The following is a 15,775-nucleotide window of genomic DNA, read 5'->3' as shown; positions in this document are numbered from 1 at the left end:
GAAGAAAAATAACCGGAAAAGCAGGAAAAATGAGCCGTCGATACAGTTGCTTCAGGACAAGCCCGTTCTTTTAGCGAATTTTAACTAACCTAGAGTACTGTGCCTGAAGTTGCTGCTGCTGGTATAAAAACCACAATAGCAGAACTACTATGGAGACGAAATGAATCTGTTCATTAATTTTATCCTTATCCTGGAAAGGCTTTCCACCGAATGAACCACCCGCTGAATTGTCAACACGCCAACGTCAGACGCATGTCCTTCTAAAACCAATCAGAGTCAGGTTAAGGAAAACACATCGATACGTAAGTGATGATGAAAGGATGAAGGAGTATCACACAAAGGTCTTTGGTGCGCTCCCTAAACTGCAGTGTGAAAACAAAAATAAGCGGACCAAATTTATATAATGTAGCAAACCACGGTCCGGACTTTTACGTGTGAAAGCACCCTTAAAAGAGCATTGCAGTAATCGAGACGTGAAGTGATAAATGTATGTTCAAGGCACTCAGTATCTGAGTGAATGACAGCTATGACCGAGTACGTGCAATACTTCTGAGGTGAAAGAATGCAGACTGCCTGATTTTACTGACATATGATTCAAAAGATAATGTTGTGTCCAGGATAACAGAGGTTTTTTTACATGTGCAGATGGAGAGACATTTGAACTATTGATAGTTACTATAATATTGCCAGCAGACTCAGTAGTGGACTTGGGTCTAATTAAAATTACTACTGTTTTGTCAGAGTTGAGCTTTAGGAAATTGTTGTGCATCCATTTTTTTAATGTCTTGTAAAACAGCGGTTTTAGAAGATCAGAGTGAATGGAATATCAGAATTAGTGCAAATATAAATCTGGGTGTCCTCTGCATAAAGGTGATATCTCAGTCCATCCATGCTGCCGTTCCAATTCCATTTATGTTAAATTTAGACCCGAAGTGCCAAATATGGGCATATTGAGGACCACCGAATGATGCATGACTTCAGTGGTCAGTCACCCCTAGGTGAGTGTGTAAATAACTCCTTCATTCTCACTTAGGGGGTGTGTGGTACCCTGTAGTGGACTGGTGCCATTTCCAGAGGGTGGCTCTGTGTCTACTCTGACCCTGACTGGGAAAAAGTGGATAAGAGGAGAAATGAATTAAAAACAGGAATAATATTTATTATTTATATATTTAAATTAGAGATGGAATGATCAATAGACAGTGTATCGGTATAGGCCGATTTTCAGCCAAAATACGGTAACGGCGATCGACAGATATTTCTCTGATTTTAGCCGATCTGATTCAGGAGTTTAGGGTTAAGCAGTTAATCAGAGCTGTGTGTGGATGGCCGGTGAAACTGCTCACTTACAGGAAGCTGCAGTTCCTCATCCAACCACTAGTCGGAGCTGCAGCAGCATGAGCCCCGCTGTCTTTACTCAGTCAGAGCTACAGCGCAGCCACGGGCAACAGGGCTCAGCTGAGCCAGTCTGGAGCGTTGTAACAGTTTCTAAAGTTCCTCTGTGTAGAAAATAAAGGTTTTAACCCCACGAACCGGATAATACAGCTCTCTACAGTTCATCTTTCAGCCCAAGCAGCTAACAGCAGCAGTTTAGAGCAGCCGTCACGGAGTCACTGCTGGGATTTCATTAAAAACAGGTTAGTTAGCGCAATGCTAACCTCAGAATTATAACTACACGGTTTAGTGGTTAGACTGTTGAAGGCTACTGAAGACTATTCGAGGCTATTGGAGGTTACTAAAAGGGTAATTGGGGGCAGAAATAAGTAAAGGCTGGTTAGATAAGTGATTCATGTCCTCGTCCCTCGCTGCGGTGAAACTGTGAGTAGGCATTTTGTACTGTTTATTAACCTCATTAAAACAGATTTTGTTCATTCCAACTATTTGTGAATTTAGTTAAAAGCTCTGTTTTAGTGCTGTAACGTTAATTACTAAAATATGGATTTTTTTTTTGCCCAATCTAAGCTCTAGCTGGAGCGTTAGATTAACGTTACTGTTGTTCTTATTAAAATATTGTATTATTATCTATATATTAACAGTGAATGAGAAATTTAAAGCAGTGAGCTGACTCAGAAAAACAGGCTGAGGTTACACATTCCTGCAGTACTGACATATAAATATAAAAATTCTGGTGTCTAATTAATATTTATATATATATTTATTATAACTTATATCTCTCCTAAAAAAGTGTGTATTTTGGTCAGTAACACTCTCGTGTTTATTTACTATCAGTGTAAATTACCAGTGTATGCTTTGGCGTGGATGTAATTAGGGGGAATCTGTACCAGGTTTGTCTGGCACCTGTGTGGCATTTATGTGGCATTTGGCCCCGCCCAATATCGGTATCGGCGATCGGCCGATCGAGATGAAAGACGATCGGAATCGGCCCCAAAAACACTGATCGGTCCATCTCTACTTTAAATTAGTGCTGGTCGGCATACTGTTGGGCAATTTTGAACCGGTGTGCACTTTTCACGTACAGCCAAAATGCTCCCCCCCTTTTATCACGTGCTGAGCTCATGGCCTGACAGTGGTCTGCTCAAGCACCAATCAGAACGCTCCAGTAATTACCAAGCACTAGGGCCACCTGGTGCTGTGCAGAGTTGAGGAGAACAGGAAGGATATTAGCATAGAAGTTTTGGATGTCTCAAGGCTTTACAACAGGCATTATCATTTGTTTATCGTGCCTCCATGAAACTGTAAGTGTTTATTAATGTATTTGGATCTGTTTAGTGGTGTAAGGGGTGCTGGTGTTTGCTTTGTAGTTATTGTTTAATTTTAGCTCTGTGTTTAGTTCAGTTCAATTTTAATAAACACTGGGACAGCTTGCTAGATAACGCTAACCAGTTAGCATAACAAGCTAACGCACTGGAAGCTCAGCTCTGTGGAGCCAATTTATCCTCGCTTCAAAATACAGGCTTCGGTTCTAAGTACAGAATCATTTATTCAGCAAGTGATAAAACTCCTTAAAATTCGAGGATACGAGGTGAGCAGTGCCTATAACCTTGTTTAAATATATTAATACTGCAGCATGAAGGATAATATTAATACACACTGAACTGAATGTATTTGTTTACTGGAGAAAGAAGGGAATTTTAAAAAAGAAGCAGTATTTTTGGTGTATCTCTTTTTAAGGTCTATTCACATTCTTTAGCTGTTTTTCGTCTAACAAAGTTTGATTACCTCCATATATTGTGTAATTTTGTGGAACAAATTAAACCCAATAGTAATCAAAGCTGTATTTAAAGCCTTATTGTTTATATTATATGTACTTCTAACAGTACAGTAGCTCACAAACCTATATTAAAGCCCATATATATATATATAAATAAATACAGTGATGTACCATGCAATCGCCAGAATATGCATTAATATGCATACACTTTCACAAAAAGCATCATATATTACATCATTTTTTCCAATGTCTCATCATGATTTACAATGTCCTTACCATGGATTACCATGGATAATGTTTAATAATGTCAATTAATAATTAGCTGCAACATTACTTCATTATTTAACAATGTTTGTTACTGCCATAAATACTGTTCATAGATGTTTCCCTTATTCTAAAGTGTTGCTATTTATTTTAGGTGGTTAGGATTTCCATCAAGCTTTCTGTGTTTTTCTTTTTTGGGCACCACTGGGAGCTACCTTAGTCTACCTCGCCTAGCTTACCTTACATGTATGGTGTCTCTCTGGTGTCAAACAAAAAATAAATAATGCATTTCATTTTTTTTTCTTTTATTTTTTGCCAACCTTTTGGCCAGCAATTTTTACACAATATTAAAATAAAATGTATATAAATTTGTAAATAAATCAATCACCACCATCAGGGGTATGTGAACACAACTGGCCAACGGGCCTGAATAACCCCAAATATCTAAAGGTTAATAACCTGCTCTCAGTGCAAATCTCTCAGAAATGAAGCCATTATTATATTGGCTTATAAAAACTGTGTAATGCATATTTAAGTCAATCACTTTGTCTGCACAGCATAAATTGCAGAAATGCCAGAATGTGATAAGCCTGAAGTAAATAGCTTGACATAAAATCAGATTTACTGTTTAAAAATTCTGCATATCAACTCCTAGTAGTGTCTGCACAGCTACTAATAAGCCAACACAGACCACTGTTCTCTGTTCATTCTTAACCGATAGAAATAAAACAAATACTATTCAAAGCAACATCATGCTGCATTTATCTCTTAACTTGTCATGAAATGCATGTTTAAAGTGGCCATGTAAGTTTTGGGCATCTGTCTAGTGAGAATGTGTAATGTAAGAAAATGTGCATGTAGAAAAGTAGTTTTAAATTGAGCATTTATTCTTTAGAGCAGATAAACCTGGTGATTTTAGCAATAATTCTGCCTCACTCTCTTTTAGTTTACCTACCAGACACTCTGTTTTAAAATGAATGTATTTGGCTTTGCAGGAATGGTAACAGATGCATACTAATGGCATTGATGTAGTAGTTTGTTGTATTTTGTGGCTTTAAAGAGTGTCCTGAAGGGGTTGTGTGTAAGTGCAAAGTCACTTACTCACTGTAGAGGGAGTCCAGAAGCAAAAAACACCTGATTAAGGCTGCATCCACTACACATATTTTAGAGATTGAAATAGATTCAGATTCTGACAATATCACTGCATTACATTGCTATTGTGCATTTAATGTAGTAATCGGTCTCAGTCTTGACTCATTTTCAGACTTTACTCGTCTTTACTAGTCTTATTCTTGACTAATTCCCAGTCTTTATTCGGTTTCAGCGGCTCATGATCTCAACCTTTACTGGGATTTTGCCGGCACTTGATTTCTGGTGCCAAGCAACACAGGGTCACAAATTACAGGATTGCTCACTCACCTCACAGCTCTTCAGAAACAGTGGTTCACTCTACAAAACTGAGCGAGGATCAAGAGAAAACGAAAAATTGCCTGTGACTGAAAAACTGGGCAAAAACATGAACCTGGTATTAGGCTCACCTGCTCTTGGTCTCAGCTTTAACTTATTCTTAGTCTTAACTCCGTCTTTTGCCTACACCTGGTCTTGGTTTTGCCCTAGTGTTAATTTCGTCTTAAATGCCCCATGTCTTTTACCTCTTTTCCACCAACAAAGTGCTGGTGCATATGCCGGTTACTACAAACCTTTTAAGAACTGCCCCATGTTTTCACTTTAGGGAGTCACTCACTATGTATGTGAATGTGGACGTGTACCTTTTGGCTGCTCACTTCACAGATTAGCTGGTACCAGACCAGCAAGATTGAGGGTCCAGAATGACTATGACCTTTCTGGCTGAGAACCTGTGATTTTGGAGTGAAAAAAAGCACAGAACCGTCCTGGAACTTGGCACCAGCACTGGCATCGTGCTGGTGGAAAAGCTGCCTCTGCCTTCAGTCAGTTTTGTCTGCTCATTGTTGTGGCCTTTACTTGTTCTTGCCTGCCTTTGGTCTTAGTCTTGACCTGGTCTTGATCCTCACTCACTCTCTATTACTTATCTTGGTCTTGACTTCTCCTGGTCCTGATCCTAAGTTAGTCAGCCAACCATTCCTGCTTTGGTTTTGATGTGTTGTGTCCTTGTCTTGATCTTCACTCGGTCTCAGCATTAATGTTCTTGAATACAACATGAAAGCCTATAGAACACTATAAAAAAAGTGGCCAATTGTGTGTTTTTATTTCTCCACAGGTTGATTGTAGCTCTTTAAATTCATATGAAAGGGTTTTTCAGAGCTGCAATTGTGTAGGTATTGACATGTTTATGTCAGAAGCAGTGTAATTTTACTCAGGCATATAGCTCTGAAACAGCTCATAATAATTTACTGGAGGATGAATGTGTGTAGCTAAAGAGGAAAAAAACACTGAATTTATAAACAAGCTGTATAAACTGAAGAAACGGTATATTTTAGAACGTGCCTGTGTGTTCACACACCTCTATCGCTCTAAACACACTGCCCTGGAGCAGAACAGCAGCTTCTCAAATGCACGTTTACTTATGCACATAAGTCCAACATAATGGAAACATTCAATTAGAGACTTATTGGACATTTTTTGTCGGAACACCCACCATCCCTCTTGGTGTACACTAAATGCATACAGATACAGACTGTAGTTCATCTTTTATTCTACAACAATAATAAACTGTGCATATGTATAATGGTTATCAGATTTTTTTAACAAACCTTAAAAAAACAAATAAAAGCAGCAGTCCCTAAGATTTTTTTTTATTTTCTATTGAAAGCCGTAGTATATTCCACAGAGAGGACAAAATAATGTAAATAATGGTATCAGTGTAGTGGCAAGACCATCCTTGCAACACCTTAAATATATATAAATTCTAGGAACACAGTGGTCAGTTTATTGGCTGTAATCGCTCTCCATTTGGACATTTTTTTGACAGTATGTCATAAATTAACAAAATTAACAAAAAATGATTTACTTTAACCTTATAAACAATACTTATGCTTATAGATTTTTAATTCTTTCAACTTTTTCATATATACAACTCGGCAAAAAATTAAGAGACCACTACAGGCTCTGAATCAGTTTCTCTGATTTTGCTATTTATAGGTATATGTTTGATTAAAGTGAACATTGTTGTTTTATTCTATAAATTACAGACAGCATTTCCCCCAAATTTCAAGTAAAGATATTGTCATTTAGAGCATTTATTTGCCGAAAATAAGAAATGGCTGAAATAACAAAAATGCTTTCAGCTTGAGCTTTCAGACCTCAAATAATGCAAAGAAAACAAGTTCATATTAATTCATTTAAGAGTTCAGAAATCAATATTTGGTGAAATAACCCTGGTTTTTAATCACAGTTTTCTTGCATAATGGCATGTTCTCCTCCACCAGTCTTACACACTGCTTTTGAATAACTTTATGCCACCCCTGGTGCAAAAAATTAAGCAGTTCAGCTTTCTTTGATGGCTTTTGATCATATATCTTCCTCTTGATTATATTCCAGAGGTTTTTAATTTGGTGGAATCATAGAAACTCATTTTTTTTTGTCTCTTTTTTTTTTTTTTCCCAGAGCTGTATATTGTCATATTTGTACGATGCAGGATACAACTTGACACAGGATTGTCACAGGTAACAAGTATTTCTTAATCAGAAATGTAAGAATTTTTTATATATAGTCTTTTTATATCAAAAATAATATTGCACCAAGGTCGTTGAAATGGAATGAAGCTTTATGTATGTAAATGATGATATATTCAGAGCCAAAAAGATACATTAATTGGGAAAAACTGTAAAATTAAACAGAGGCTTTAGTACCTTGGACACAAGGTGAGAAACAGTTCAGCATAAAGGCATATAGGTTCTGCATGACATCTATTCTGTAGCACATTTTGCCACAGGTGTAGCAGCTGGGCCTGTAGATATTTAGTAGCAATTTTCCTGAGAAACCTTTGCTGCATGTGGATGAGAATTATCCTTCTAAAAATTGCAGTTGGAAGCCTTTTCATGAGAAGCAACACATGGCCATATGATTTCCAGCTGTGTGTGTTTCTTCACAGCAAAGAAAGGATTAGGACTGAAGCGCTCACCAAGAGGCTTCAACACTCAAATCCACCCATCATCAGATCCTAAACAGAACCTGGATTCATCTCTGAAGATGATGGTTCCAGTATGTGGCAGTCCAGTTATCTCCTGCTTCTCTCAACTGTCAGACAAAATGTTTTTCAATGCATCTATTAGTCAATGATCTCTCTCTCCAAGAATGACACTATCCAAATATATTATCTGAGAGCCTTTTTATATTATAGTTAGGGAAACACTATTATTCCCTCTTGTGGTATAACCCAGGGCCCTGTTTTAGCGATCAATTTGTAAGCCATTTGATTTAGGCCGTCCCAGTGTCAGTGTATCTTTGCCATCATAAAGATGCAAAAAATATGCATTGCGTGGCTCGAAATGTGCAAAAGGCATGAAGTAATTCCCTTAATTAATCATGGATGTGTTTTAAGCCGTCTCCAGATGGGATTTATTTCTCATGGGGACTTCTGTGAAAAATATTTCACACTTCTATTCAGTAATAAAACTCTTGCATCCAGACTGCAATTTAAAATTCAAGGGGGATTAATGAGTTGTTTGCCGTTCAGTAGCTCCTCCATTTCCACTCGCTGTTGTGTTTATGTATCGCAAAGTGTAATTATGGTGCGTGGCAGTGGACAAACAGCTATTTTATTAAACACGAGGCGACAAAACTCAAGAGATGTGCATCTGGACGGGACTAAAATTAGTGGACGACCACGGAGTTCAGTGAAAAACAATAGGTAATTCAACCTGTTATATTCTTAGAGTACGTCTAAGAAAAACACAGATATGGTCGTTTCGGATGGGAATAAAATCACAGAGGACCTCCCATAAAAGAGAAAATTACCCCAGGACCCTCTGATAAACTAATTCTGTCCAGATAGGGGTTTAGACGTAACGTGAAATAAACCAATCAGCATTTCACTTGCTATTTCCTTTTAAGAACCAGATGCAAAACTTTGGCAGATTGCTATTTTAACATCACAACGCTTCTGCACTTCTCAGCAGAGGAAACTAATGTGTGTGTGAAATTTACCTGAGCACACCTTACTTCCAGACCACCATGCCCATCAGTATAGAGGCGCAAGACATGAAAATAGGCTGTTCTCGGGGTGTAAGATAGCAATTAGCATCACAGCATGCTTTGCGCAGGGTAAAAGGTAGGGCCCCTAGTGTTTAATTACACCAAACCTTAATGCTGATCAGACATTTTTAGGTGGTGTGTGCTCTCTCGCCTAATCGATAAAGGTGCAGTGCAGTGTGATAAAACCAAGGACCTATGTGTGCACACTGCTTCTACAAATATGTTACTAATGGTAATTTAAATAATACTCACTGCACTTCATTACACTTTCATTCATTCTCTCTCTTCTATTTTTCACTCTGTATTTCTCACTACTCTCTCTACCTCACGACTCTCTCTCTCCACATTTTCTTTCTCTCTCTCTATTTACCTTTCTACTCTCTCTCACTACGCTCTCTCCACATTCTCTCTCTCTCTCTCTCTCTCTCTCTCTCTCTCTCTATTTACCTCACTACTGTCTCTACCTCTTGACTCTCTCCACATTTTCTTTCTCTCTCTCTATTTACCTCACTATTCTCTCTACCTCACTGTCTCTCCACATTTTCTTTCTCTCTCTATTTACCTTTCTACTCTCTCTCACTACTCTCTCTCCACATTCTCTCTCTCTATCTCTATTTACCTCACTACTGTCTCTACCTCATGACTCTCTCCACATTCTTTCTCTCTCTGTCTATTTACCTCACTACTCTCTATTTCATGACTCTCTCTCTCTCCACATTCTCTTTCTACCTCAAAACTCTCTCTCCACATTTTCTCTCTCTCTATTTATCTCACTACTCTCTACCTCACTTTCTCTACCTCACAACTCTTTCCATATTCTTTCTCTCTCTCTCTCTCTCTCTTTCAGTCTCTATTCCCTTACTATTCCCTATCTCAGTACTCTCGATACCTTACGACTCTCTTTTTCTTTGCATTCTCTCTCTTCTCTCTTTTACTTTGTATTTACCTCACTTCTCTCTCTTACTACTCTCTCTACCTTCCAACTCTGTCTCTCCACATTCCCTTCTTCTCTCTCTTCTCTCTTTTTTACTCTGTATTTACCTTACTACTCTCTACCTCACTGCTCTCTCTACCTCTCAACTCTGGCTCTGTCTCTTCATATTCTCGTTCTCTTTCTTTATTGTCTTTCTCAGTCTCTCTTTTTCAATTTCTATTTACCTTGCTACTCTCTCCCTCACTACTCTCTCTCTAGTTTGCTATTCTATCTTTCTCCCTCACCACTCCTTCTTTTTACCTAGCTACTCCTGCTGTCTTTTTCTCTCTCTCTCTCTCTCTCTCTCTCTCTCTCTCTCTCTCCTTACCTCATTACTATCTTCTCTCTCCCCCTCTCTCTGTGTACCTCACTACTCTCCCGCTCTCTCTCTCTCTCTCTCTCTCTCTCTCTCTCTCTCTCTCTTTACCTCTCTGTCGATTGCTCAGTTCATTCTGACACGCGCTCTCGCATCTCTCGGAGCACCACACGCACACACACACACACACACACGCACACACCATGTTTGCTGTCGTCCTCTTGCTCATCTGCTCGCTCTCCCTCTCCTTTGCTTCTCCAGCAGGTACGATTCTTTATTTATTCTCTTTTTCCTTCTCTTTACTTCTCCCTCTCTTTCTTATTCAATCTCTGCTGTGTTGGTTCTGTAGTGTATGTGAGATTTAACTACACTGTATCTCCTCTTCTTGCTACACACACACACACACACACATTTAAAAACAAAGATAACAATTACAAATAATTGCACTCTCTTTTTTTCTCTCCGCTTCTTTAAGCATCTTCTTTCTGTCTATGTAAGTGAATCTTGGTAGATAAATGAATAAGTAATTACAAACAGAAAAAAAGAGAAAGTATGCATATTAATAGTTTGATATTTTGACACAGAAATAAGTAAATGGTTTAAAATGAATAGATCAAGAAGTGAATATGGATAAATATTGATTAACAAATCAGGGAAAGAGTGTATATGAATAAACGGATACGTAAATATGAATATTGATAAATGAATTAGTGATTAGGTAAATACTGATGAACAGATTAGTGAACAAGTGAAAACAGATAAATCGATAAGTGATTGAGTGAATATTTAAGATCAGATCAGTGAATGAGTGAATATGGACAAATAGATCAGTGAACAAGTGAGTATGGATGATCAGATAAGTGCAGAAGTGAATTTGGATAAATGGATTAAAATAATAAGTAAATATGCATAAACAGGCCAATAAAATATGAATAAAAGTATCAGTAAATATAGATTAACTATTAGCAAATTAGTGAATACGGATAAGCAGATTAGTAAATGATTCAACCTGGATTTTTGTATGTGTCAATACTGATAAATAGAGTCAATGAGGGTCAAGGAAGGATAAATGGATCAGAGAGCAAGTCAGTATTGATTATTGGATCAGAGATAATATTGATGAATGGAGCACTACATGTATGAATATAGATTGATGGCTGAAGTGACTGTGTGAATATCTACACCAAACAAATGTAAAACAAATTGTTTATCTGTCAGTGATTTCATGAGTTAATATATGTTTATATGAATAAGTGGTTGAAATATCTGAATATGGACGTATCCATATATTTAAATGAATGCACATATAATTCACTGTAGGCTGCCGTGAACTGCCAGTGTGTGTGTTTGTGTGATTTATTACACGGTGTCAGTGCTCATCTGTTGCTAGTTTGTTTGTGCAGATGTCAGTGGAACTCTGAGCTCTGCCACTCTAGCACCTCTACTTAATTTACTGTGTCTGATCTTTACAGTATGTTTTACAGTGTTTAATAGTTTTAATAGTGAGATAAAGATGTCGTCCACACTGTGCACCATCAGAAGAGTGTGTTTCTGTGGTAAATGTCCTTCTTGAAGACTTTAAAAGGTTTCTGGTGATTTCCGCTGGCTTGAATACATTGCTGACCGCTGGATACTACTGTGATTGCTGAATTATGAATGAAGTCTGAAGGATGATGGACAGTCATGCACAGAGCACACACAGAGAGAGAGAACACACACACACAAACATATGAAAAATTTAAAAAAGCATATAGTGAATCTCCATCAATAAGTAAATGAACTATAAAAGATATACTTTATATCGTCACAGTCCAATGTATCTCTAAAAGAGCCACCTTACAGGAGAGAGATAAACTTTCTTATCTTTCAGTGGACATCAGTGTAAAAAGAGTTTTGAGGTAATTTTGGAGAATTTCTATTGGTCGAGAAATGTTGACACATTCTAAGGGACAGTTTGTGTGTTCAAAGTATGTAGTTAACTAAAAAAAATCTACAAAACAAAAAAGAAAGTACGTAAAAATAATCGTTCAAGATCTTAATTAAATCAATATTTAAATATAAATGGTTTTTTTTTGTTATTTACAGCTTTTCTTAATTGTTTACACACTTGTGCAATTTGGCTTATTGTGTCAAAACTCTGCACACAAGCAAAATAAGTCTCAACATTCAGAGATAAATCTATAATATATACAGCTCTGGAAAAAAAATAAGAAACCAATTAACAATTATGAGTTTTTTTGATTTTACTAAATTGAAAACCTCTGGAATATAATCAAAAAAGAAGATGGATAATCACAAGTCATAAAACCAAGCTGAACTACTTGAATTTGTGCACCAGGAGTGCAGGCATAAAGTTACCCAAAAGCAGTGTGTAAGACTGGTGGAGGAGAACATGCCAAGATGCACGAAAACTGTGATTAAAAACCAGGGTTATTTCACCAAATATGCATTTCTGAACTATTTAAACTTTATAAATATGAACTTGTTTTCTTTGCATTAGGCCTGAAAGCTCTGTTTTTATGCAATTTTTTTATGGTATTTCAGCCATTTTCTGCAAATAAATGCTCTAAATGACAATATGTTTATTTGGGAGAAATGTTGTCTTTTGTTTATAGAATAATACAACAATGTTCAATGTTCATTCTCAGACATAAACCTATAAATAGCAAAATCAGAGAAACTGATTCAGAACCTGAAGCAGTCTCTTAATTTAAAAAAATTAATATATACAAATATTGTAAAATGGCAGTTTTCCTTCAAAATTATACACACTTGAGATAAGTATTATTATGAAATAACTACGTTCTTGGACAAGGAACATACCTGAAGCTCCTGTAAATTCCCTGGACTTTTTTTAAAAGCTAAACCACCCCCATATTTTCTCTTAAACTCTTTTATCTCTCCTTTCTGACTCTATTATAGTAGAGTTGAAACTGTCTTTCTATGACAAGCTGAAGCTGAACCTGAATTCAGCCCAAACTTTTCCGAGTTCCCTCTCCTTTTGATGGCTGTTTCGATATTTAAAACTTGCATACCGAAGCCTTCTCCCAAATCTAACAGCCAGTAAATTCCACTCCTAACTTATTCAACTTATTACTACCAGTCTTCACCACTCTCCACTGCTCCATCTCCTCCATTTTAACCCTGTCATCTTTCATTCCTACCCATCTCTCTTTTCTGGCTGCGCTTATCAGAGGGGAACTGGCTTCCTTTCACAAGCAGAAGCCACCTGAACTCCAGCCCAAAAAATTCCCCCTCTCTTACAGACTTCTCCCAAATCATCTAAAGCTAAAGCTAGTAAATTATTCCGTCAAGGCAGAAAAGACTTTGAATCCTGGGACTTACTCCTTTCCCATCAGCAGCCGGAGTCCGAGAGAGCACAACTGGCCTGGCCTCTCTTCAATCATCACTGCCACTGTGATGCTGCACTGCAAAACATTGCTGGCTGGCTTGAGTGTATCAGAGGCAGCATTTTCTCATGCTTGCAAGTAAGAGGGGAAATCTTAGAGAGCAGGGGATGAATTGACTCAGCCAAATTGGGGGAAAAAATGGAAATAAATAAATAAAAGACAGCAACAGAGTTGAATTTGGATTAAATGTGTCCTACCAAGAAAAGTGCTAATTCTGTTGGAAAATAATAATTATTTTCAATAATAAAAATAATCAAGGCTATAACCAGGGGGTCCTTTGCAAACATGTATGATTTATTAGGTTTATTTTTCATTTTCACTTATTTAATTATTATACACTGGCCTATTGCCTACAAAATCAGCTGTCTTCAGGAAAGGAGATAATAAATTCAACTTTATAAAAAAAAAAAAAAAAAGGAAAAAGTAAGAATTTAATGATGTATTTACTACATGAAAGATTACATTGTAACATGTATTAATAATTGGAAACCATGAGTTTTTAACAATATTTACTATTATTTTCAGGTGGCTCAAAATGTGTCCTACATATTTGTCACAAATTCATAAAAAAAACATTTATGTATATACTATTTATATCCTATTTATGTCAAGCTGTAAAAAAAAATTAACAAAAGAGAATATGCAACATTAAACAGTTAACAATATGTATAATCTACATGCATTTTAGACCCAATAAGAATTAGCTTTTTATTGAATCTGACAGTGTCGGCAAAAACAAAGTAATAACTAGAAAAATTTGATGAAAAAAATAAATAAAAAATGAACAGGTTGCACTTTGTCACACCTGGCACTGAAAGCGCTCATGTCTCTCCCACACTCAGCTCTGCCTGCGATCTGCAGCCACCGGACTACATAGTCCGGATGCACCACAGACAGATATTACGCACATGACACTTTCTGGAAGCAGATCACCTGAGTACTAGCCACATGGTTTATCCCTATAAAATGGGCTCGTTTGCTCTTAGTCAGTGCTGCGTATTGACTGTTTATCCTCATACAAAGCATTATCCTATTGCCTGTGTTTATCGCCCATTTTGACCGACCTCAACCTCGATTCTTGCCCTTTGATTTTGCCCTGCGGTGTATGACCTCTGGACTGTTTAACTACCCTGGTATGATATTTGTTTGTTACTGCTGTTTGCCATTGTTGAACCTTTTCTGTTTGACCATCCCATTGCCTTTTACTTCACCTAATATGACACACTGGTACATTTTAGCCAAGAATTTTATCTATAATTATGATACACCTTCAGAATTTGTAATTCAACTTTTTTTTCTTCTTCAAAATTAAAACCTGTTTTATCTGATCTGTAGATCTGTATTCTAAAAATACTGTTAAAGTTTAGTATAGTGATTCACTTTGTCATAAACACAAAATTAGAGGGGCTCCAGGAAACATTTTTGCAACCACCTTGCTGTTTATAATCTCACTCACACTGTCCTTCATTTGTTCAGTGTTCTTACAAAAGATGAGGTGAGTTTACTGGAGGTCTGTTTGTAGTGCTAATTTAATTGCATCTCAGTTACTGTTTTGCCATTTAAATTGAAGTGTTTTTCCAAGGATTTGAAATGCAAAATGTAAGAAACAGTCTGTCGTGCTTTGCATATGCGAGCTGGAGAACAGCAATGTGGAACATGTGCTTGTGCATAGTTACACAAGTAATGTTCAGTCTAAGGGGTCACCTTCAGTGTGCAATTAATCAACAACAAGAATAAAACAACAATGTTCATTTTACTCAAACATATACCTGTAAATAGCAAAATCAGAGAAACTGATTGAGAAACTGAAGTGGTATTTTATTTATTTTTTTATTTATTTTCATTTTCTGAAAAAAATATACCTCTCATATAAAAATACACATCACTCAGTGCGTATAATTTAGAATTTCTCCTTATAGTAACATAGCTGTTCACATCCATGCAGTTTAATGCAATATCGGAGCCATTTCTACTTTTATTCCCTATTATTTCCACTAGGGGGCCTCTGAAGAGTCTGAAATGAATGTATCCCTATGGAGCTTTTAGATGACTTGTTGTAAATAATAATAAAAAAAAACAAATATCCTTATTTTCCACACAAAAAATCCATATGGATTATTTTAACTCTGTGCTTTACAATTGGTGCCACTTTTTAAATCCAGTGTTTCACAGTACACACACAGCTTTACCTCCGTTACCATCCCAATACTCTTTTATCTTTCTTCGCTGGTAGAGGAGAAATAGCTGCATTAGCAGATAGAGGCCAAGTGGACAGTCATTTCCCATCAAACAGGTCATGATCTGCTGCAGGGCAGAGATTGCTTCATCTTTGTCTGTCATTTTGATGGACAGAGATGTAACGTTTCCATCACAATCTGCACAGTCAGAAAAAAAGGTAATGTACAGGTCCATTTTCTGTTCATCAAAGCACAAACTGTGCCGAGGATCCCTTAAAGGTACAGCCTGAT

The 15,775-nt window shown here is 37.0% G+C and overlaps 1 protein-coding gene across 2 annotated transcripts in view; it reads left to right on the top strand.

The window, feature by feature from the left end:
- The first annotated feature begins 1,459 nt into the window (after positions 1-1,459).
- rxfp2l (relaxin family peptide receptor 2, like) overlaps positions 1,460-15,775 on the top strand; it is a 319,695-nt gene continuing 305,379 nt past the window's right edge. The window contains exons 1-2 of one of the 2 annotated variants that reach the window (XM_022685114.2): positions 1,460-1,634; positions 7,019-7,077. Coding sequence is in view for 1 of the 2 variants with exons in the window: in XM_022685107.2 (XP_022540828.2) it covers positions 10,101-10,161 (61 nt within the window). In the remaining variant the exon portion in view is untranslated. Of the gene's footprint in view, positions 1,635-7,018; positions 7,078-9,986; positions 10,162-15,775 lie in introns of those variants that run through there. The other variant, XM_022685107.2, reaches the window with a different exon arrangement.

Source organism: Astyanax mexicanus, chromosome 1 (assembly GCF_023375975.1).
Source record: "Astyanax mexicanus isolate ESR-SI-001 chromosome 1, AstMex3_surface, whole genome shotgun sequence".
Taxonomy (NCBI): Eukaryota; Metazoa; Chordata; class Actinopteri; order Characiformes; family Acestrorhamphidae; genus Astyanax; species Astyanax mexicanus.
Note: the sequence above shows the minus strand (reverse complement) of the source record. Positions and strands in the feature narration are given on the sequence as shown.